Source organism: Panicum virgatum, chromosome 8K (assembly GCF_016808335.1).
Source record: "Panicum virgatum strain AP13 chromosome 8K, P.virgatum_v5, whole genome shotgun sequence".
Classification (NCBI taxonomy): Eukaryota; Viridiplantae; Streptophyta; class Magnoliopsida; order Poales; family Poaceae; genus Panicum; species Panicum virgatum.
In genome coordinates, this window is record NC_053143.1 from 45764254 (window position 1) to 45772197 (window position 7944).

The 7944-nt window shown below is 46.5% G+C and overlaps 1 protein-coding gene across 1 annotated transcript; it reads left to right on the top strand.

Annotated features, from left to right (window-relative positions):
- The first annotated feature begins 535 nt into the window (after positions 1 to 535).
- LOC120645813 (germin-like protein 8-5) lies at positions 536 to 1349 on the top strand. The gene has a single exon (XM_039922549.1). It carries the CDS (start codon positions 536 to 538, stop codon positions 1106 to 1108), a length of 573 nt encoding a protein of 190 aa, XP_039778483.1. The 3' UTR covers positions 1109 to 1349.
- The last annotated feature ends 6595 nt before the right edge of the window (positions 1350 to 7944 follow it).

The following is a 7944-nucleotide window of genomic DNA, read 5'->3' on the forward strand; positions in this document are numbered from 1 at the left end:
CGGAAAACTACTCGAAGTACTCGATGGACTTTAAGACTAGATGATGAACTCCAGAAGCAGTCGAAGCACTCGGGGACGCCTTCAGAAGTACTCGACGCCGGCAGGACTCGACCATGAAGAGCTCGGGGGCTTGTCAGACCCGGGGCAGCAAGACTGCTCACGGGCGTGGAATATTCTAGAGTAAGGGATAGCGCATGGATATGCCTTACCTCATCTGTAACTACTCGAATAGCAGTAGAACTAGTTGATGTACTCGGCAAGGACTTTTCATATAACCCTGTCCCCCCAGATTATATAAGGGCGGGCAGGGACCCCTTCAAAATATAGGACATGCAACGATCCACAAATCAACACCTAAGACAATACAAACAACCATACAGGACATAGGGTATTATGCTCCGGCGGCCTGAACCTGTCTAAATTTTTGTGTTCCTTGCACCATCGCTTTCTGATCACAACAACAATTATGTGTCAAAATACAATTTATTACACGAATTATATATATGCACTAACTAATTTCTAATTTTTTATGTACATGTCTACTACAGTGAAGGTGAATGGTTTTGTCTGCCAGGACCCAATGGTTGTAAATGCGGATGACTTCTTCAAGGCTGCTGAGCTTGACAAGCCTAGAGACACTATGGCAAGTAAGGTTGGGTCTAATGTCACTCTGATCAATGTCATGAAGATCCCTGGACTCAACACTCTAGGCATCTCATTGGCCCGTATTGACTATGCACCCTTAGGTGAGAATCCACCACACACCCACCCACGTGCCACAGAGATTCTTACGGTGCTCGAGGGGAAACTTTATGTTGGTTTTGTCACCTCCAACCCAAACCAGCTCTTCACTAAGGAGCTCAACAAGGGTGATGTGTTTGTATTCCCCGAAGGGCTCATCCACTTCCAATTCAATCCTGACTATCACAAGCCAGCAGTTGCGATCGCCGCTCTCAGCAGCCAAAATCCTGGGGTCATTACCATTGCCAATGCAGTCTTCGGATCAAAGCCACCGATCTCCGATGATGTCTTGGCCAAGGCATTTCAGGTGGAAAAGGGGACTATTGATTGGCTTCAGGCCCAATTCTGGGAGAACAACCATTACTAATTATGGCAGAATAACCTACACTAAATAATCAAACGTGGTTCCTTGTACAGGAGACCACACCCCTTCTATGTATTTCGACTATTTTTAGTTTATGCTACTAGAGTCGCTAAAATAAATGGCAAGTATATCTATATACTGTCACTTCGATCACCGTGTCTCTGTGTTGTACCACACCCTCATTATATTACTGGAACAATATTTTTTTTAATGATAAACGGCATGAAGCTTCTATTTATCCGAGCAGTAAAAGGAGCAACGTAGTAAATATGTAGTACTAACTTTGCTCGAGTGGCTAACTCATGAGCCTGCATGTTATCTTGTCTTCTGATTTTTGAGCCTGTAATATATGAGGGCTTCCGGCTTTTTTATTTTCCCAGTTTCTCCATTTTTTTTTCTCTTTCAGTTTCTCTTCCTCCTTTTTTCCCCTTCATTTTATCTGTTTCTTTCTGTCCCTTCTCCTCAGCACAACCAACGCTGGCTTTGCCACCGGCAAGCATGCGCTGGTGCGCGCGCCACTGCCTCGATCGGCTGGATGATTCTAGCATGGCCGCTGGCCCCGGCCGGAGGGATCGCCGTGATTCTTCCGCGCCTGACGTCATCGCCGGACGCGCCCTGTTTCTCCAGGTGTCGCGCCGCGGTATCGGGCTCCCGGGGCCTCCGCCGCCGCTCTCGTTTCCTCCTGTGCGTCCTGCCGTCCAGCTTCAGCCCTCTGCTCTGATCCTGCGCACAACCCTGGCAGGTGTTACTGTCATCTTCTCGCCAGGATCAGCTACTCGCCTACAACTCAATTACATACCTCGGCCGCCTGCCGTCAACCTGCTTCTGGAAACGAAAGAGTAATCCATTCATGATTTGGTCATGCTCTTGCATGTCCTAGAATCAGGTGCGGATCCAGGAATTAGAACAAGGGGGGCTGAACTAACACTGGCCATAGGACGATATAAATATATAGTGTTTCATAAATAAGGAGGGGCTGAACTAACCGAAAAATATGATTTTGTCATTGCTAATGCTTCTAAATATCTCCTTCTCAGTGTAGTATATCATCAAGTGGTTCATCCAATCATCTTCCATTTTGCTACACAAATATGTCTTTATGATAGACATAGGAGAACTACTGCTGCTTGAAAAATAACCCAATAATATTCTTTTCGACATCCCACAATTTGCACTACTAATCTATGCATAGTATGAATATACGAAACTTCAAGCAAAAGTAAAAAAAGCAAGCTAAGTAATTGAGTAAAATAAATTGCAATTTACTTCTACAAAGGTGCTCGGTGGTACGGAATCCAAACCTCGGATTGCTCAATGCTCCTTGGTCCTTGCTGTTGCTGCCTGCCTTCCTTGTGCATTGCTCCGTTGCTCGCGGCTCGTGGCTCGCCGCCCAGCGGCCCAGCAAGCAGCTGTCTGCGTGCCCAGGCATCCGCCGGCCGTCATGCCGCCGCGTAGCCCGCCCCCACAACCACCTGCCGTGGCACCGCCTGCCAGCCGTCGCCCATCGTGCACGTGCCGCTGCCGGTCGCCAGCCGCGCCCGCAGCACGCTCCCGGCCGCGCGCCGCGCTCGGCTGCGCCTGCTCCCGCAGTCCCGCCGGCGGCCGCGCTCGGTCCCGTCTGCTGTCGCGGCGTCGCGCCCAGGTGCCAGCCGCCGGCCGCAGGGCATGGTCGTGGAGGAGGACTAGAGGAGTAAGGCCGTGTTGGCCATTGGCCCAATGAAAATTGAGAAAAATACAAGTTGGGCTTGGACCGGTAGGCATTTGGGATTTTGATTGCTGCTGGGCGCCTGGGCTAACATCTCCAGCCGCGGCCCAAGTCACGGAGGAATCGTCTTCAACCTCCAGAAACACCTTCCAGCCCCCCTTTCTTCAATCAATGGCGTCCAAAATCTAGGGGAGGCTTCCGGGGGGGGGGGGGCTCCCTGGCGCGCTGGAGGGTAGGGGGGCTCCTAGGCTCCAGCCCCCCAGCCCCGCCCACTGGATCCGCCACTGCCTAGAATTCAGGCGTGTTTGGTTTGACCCAGCTCTCATGCAGCACGAACTGTGGCACTGTGCTTACAAGTTACAACAGAGATACCGAATTTGAGGTTCTCATAGCATTGTTCCAAATTGCCTTAGTCTCCACTTTTCAAAATGGATCGAAGCTGCAATATATATACTTACTTTGTTTCAAAATATACAATGTTTGAATTACTTCGCTTGTCGTAAACAGCATAAATATTTAGAAATGATGAAGGAAGTAGAAACTAAAATTTTGAGCTAGACCCTGACCAAATATGTCATTATTCCTATTTAGCTAGAGGGAAAAGTTTTGAAATGTCACTCTTTTGTTTTTTTCTCCCATAATTCTAATTCTAACAAAAGAAAAGAAGAAGAAAATAGTCACCGCGTGTAGCCTTTTTTCTTTTTTATATTTAAAAAAAATCAAAATTTCAAAAATATATGTCCGTTTTGAAATATTTCAAAACTACCCCCGGTCGCCCCCCATAGGGCGACAAGCCCTAAGTATAATTTTTTTTCTTCAAATTTGCAACGAGGTCCCTAGCCAAAAAAAATGCAAGGGGGCCTGTCGCCCCCCCAACGGGCGACAGGGGGGCCTGTCGACCCCCCCCCCTCGGGCGACCACTGGGCCCCGCCCACAGGTGCAGCAAGGGGCCCTGTCGCGCCCCCCCCCCCTCGGGCGACCGGGGTACCCTCCCCTATATAAGCATCCAACCCCCCATTCCCTCATTTGAGCCCGAAAATTCCACCAAAAATCCAGAAAAAAAGATAGGGGTGAGGAGAAGGGAAGCGGCGAAGCCCTGCCGGATTCAGCACTTTGATCTACAGGTTAGTACATTTAGTTTATGTATTTTTCCATTGGTATTGTAGAGTAATTTAATTTAATTAGTGCTATAGTAGAACCATTTAAGTAGGAGTTTAATGATACTTTAGTTTTTAGTTACGTAGTAGTAAATTAGTTTAGAAAATTAGTATTACGCATTTATTATTACAATTGCAGTACTATTAGAGATGTGTTTATAAATTAATTATGATTTAGAATAGAATTTGGCATATGCAGTATAGAATTTGAGTGTCATCACATAGTTATGAATACTTATACGTTGTAGTTGAATTTCATACTTAGTTTTTACGGATTATTGAATAGGGTAGTGAATTAAAGAGTATAACTCGATAAGTATTCTGTGATATACAGATATGTCGAGCAAGATGCAGTTTCAAGTATTTTATGGTGACTACAATGTTTTGTATGGGCCAAATGGAGTAGATCTTTCTGCCTTTAAGTGCACATCTAGCGCCATAGATAAACCTCTGGAAAGGAGTTTTGGTTCCATATGTAAGTGGCTGCAGCGTGGGTTCCGTGTTGATCCTTTGACACATGTGATCACCGTCCAGTCTCTTGTTAATTGGGAGGTAGAAAGTGATTTATGGGAATTGATGATGATACACAGCACTGATGACTGGCAGAAGTACATGCAAGCAGCTCTAGAGCGTGGGTGGTCTCTGGCCATTCTTGTTCAAATCCGGCAGAAGACACAAAATGAAATCCAACATGGTGCAGATCAAGCAACTCCGAGTATTCGAAGAGAGACCAATTATGTTGAGCAAGATGAGTCAGAAGAGACAGAGAACCAAAATATGGGACCACAGGGCCTTGCTGATGAGGGAGAGAGGATACATAGCATTGTGGACGAGATGGAGGTAGAAGACCAAACCGCAATAGAGATGGAAGAATATGAGGGCTCGTCTGATGACGAGCAGTACTCATTGCCAAAAGAGTGGAATGAGCAAGGTTTTGGCAGTCATGTCGCAGAAGACGTACGAAATCAGGAGTGGGAGTACAGAGGGAATGAGGTAGTGCAAGGTGCAACATATCCAAACATTGAAGCCGTAAAAGATGCTGTGAGACTATGGGCAATATCATTGAAACGAGAATTCAGAGTCGTAAAGTCTGTCAGTAAAGAATATGAGGTGAAGTACAGAGCACACTTGTTTGCTGTCAGAAGTTCTTCCCTCGCATTGCAATATATCATGCGACTTTGTTGCAAAGCAAATATATGGGTTGATTATGGACAACCTAAATTATGAGCCAAAAATGATTGTTCGACACATTGAGCAGACTTGCCAGTACACCATTAGTTATTTGAAGGCATGGCGGGCTAAACAAAGGGTGTTCGAGATGCGGTTCGGCACATACGAGGCATCATATGATAACCTACCTCGTATGTTATCCCAGGTTGCTGCTAGAAATCCTGGAAGCTTTTATGACACATACCTCGTACCAGTCGTGACTAGGGGGCAAAGAATTATGCAACGAGCCTTCTTTTGCATAGGTGCTTGTGTTAGAGCATTTCAGTGTTGTCTTCCGGTGATCTGCATTGATGGCACATTTCTGACTGGAAGGTATAAAGATCAGATACTCACCGCAATCGAGGTAGATTGCAACAATCAAATAGTTCGGCTCGCATTTGCATTTGTTGAGAATGAGAACTTAGACAGTTTGTATTGGTTCCTTGAACGAGTGAAGGTTCATGTTGTTGCTGCACGTCCAGATGTGTGCCTTATTAGTGATAGGCATGCAGGTCTGCTGCAATCAATACTGAAATTACAACGTGGAACTGCGACAACGCCTCCATTGTGGCCCGATGTCCAAAACAGGTGGTGCATTAGGCATATGGGTGCAAACTTCTATGATCACTTCAAGAACAAGGATCTTAAGAACCTATTTAAGAGATTGTGCACCCAAAATCAACAGAGAAAATTCAATGCATTATGGCAGATGCTTGATCAGTTGACTGCAGAGCTAGTGAAGGTAAGGGCATCAGGAACAGGCACGAGTCAGGCTGCAGAGGCTAGGGATTCAATGGAGAAGCCATTTTCACACTGGATTCGAGGTGTACCTAAGGAGAAATGGTCATTCCTTTATGATACCAACGGAATACGGTATGGTATTCAGACAACGAACCATGCGGAGTGTTTCAATATGGATATGCGTTCTTGTTGTGCCTTTCCTCTTGTGGGAATTGTTGAGTTCATCATGTATCATGTATGGGTGCATGAAGTATTTCAGAGAGCGTTACATGGCTGCAAGCATAAACATCAGCAACTCCCAAATTCAGTTTTGCACAAGAGTGACACAATATATGCAAGAGAAGATTGAAAAGGCCAAACTACACCGCGTCATATCGATAGGTACAATGGAGTATAGATTTGAGGTTCTATGCAAGGATAGAACTGGTTGTGGTATCCGTAGAGATATGGTGGTACAGGAGAGTTTGATTACAGTAGATGGCAAAGCCTTCTGCACCTGCATGAAGCCTCTGGGTTGCAGCCATGAGTACTTGTTTCACCTTTCTTCAGCAAGGAAGCAGCTGTATCCACCTGGGGACATGAGGTATACGGGATTGGAATAGTGGGGCCTTTCATTCAGGATAATGAGAACAAGATGTTTATTCTTGATCCAGCCACTAAGAAAGGCAAAGGCCGCCATCAGACATGTCATATTCGGAATGGTATGGACGAGTCCGAAGCAAGCAAGGCACAAAAGCGTTGCAGCCAATGTGGAGCATTGGGTCACAACTACAAGAAGTGTCCTCAGAATGCACTTCACGATGCTGCTGACATCGGTCCTTCCGGAAATCCCAGAGATGGAGCACCTCCTACGTTCAGACGACCATCGGCGAGAATTGCTCGTGGAAGGCATTCGGTGTCATGATCCACAATTGTATCGAACATATTTGTAATATGTAGTAATCGTGCGTCCAGTTTGTATGGAATATATCTGTAATGTATAAATATCGTGCGTGGAGTTTGTATCGAATCTATCTGTAATATATAATAATCGTGCGTGGAGTTTGTATCGAACCTATCTGTAATGTATAAATATTACGCGTTCAGTTTGTATGAAACATATATGTACCTATGTGTTCTCATATATTTTTGAATGCAGGTATGGAGATGGACTCCTTGCTAGACCCAGTTATCGACTCGAGCCATAGGTCTTACTTTGCAGCAGTTGAGCACCGAGCCCTAAAGGTGCTACGTCCTCGTCCACCCGGGGAGGCGATCTCTATATACCACGATTGGTGTGACAGGTATATAATGAAATATTATTGTTTATCACTTATGTATTCGTCGGTATTCCTTTGTTTCGACAATTTTGTTTATTGCAGGTTACGTGAGGCCAGTCTACTGACTCTGAGCCGTCTTGTCGAGGGTGGGCCTATTCAGCTCGACCGATCCCTCCTGACGGCGCTCGTTGACAGATGGAGGCCGGAGACACACACGTTCCACCTCCCGTGTGGGGAGATGACTCCTACGCTGCAGGACGTGGCCTACCTCCTCGGCCTCCCTATCGTCGGGGAGGCTGTAGGTCCGCGTGTGGTGGTGGCCTCGTGGAAGGATGACCTGGAGGCCCGTTTTGCCCTGGTTGACCGCGTGGAAGAAGCAGGTCTGATCAACCCTCACCCGCGAGCAGCAGGTCCTTCGAAGACCTGGTTCCTACAGATTACAGTACATATTCATTCCATATTTAAATTTAATTGTTACAATTCACATGTTCCATTGTCAATTGAAACCATTAATCTAAATTGTTTGTGCAGCCTGCCCTGTTGGCTGCGGATGCCGACAAGTACAGTGTGACCAGATCGCTGGAGGTGTACCTACTTTGGTTGTTTGGGTACATCATGTTCAACAACACTCATGGCAACACGGTCGATAGGATTCTCCTTCCGTATGCACGGGAGATTGCGGATGGGGATGAGGACGTACCGCCCTACAGCTGGGGTGAGGCGCTACTTTCAGCCACTTACCGTGGACTCTGCGATGGCTGCATGAAG

Bases quoted from the DNA above. Each gene is read 5' to 3' on its own strand.
- LOC120645813 (XM_039922549.1), top strand. From the start codon at position 536: ATGTCTACTACAGTGAAGGTGAATGGTTTTGTCTGCCAGGACCCAATG.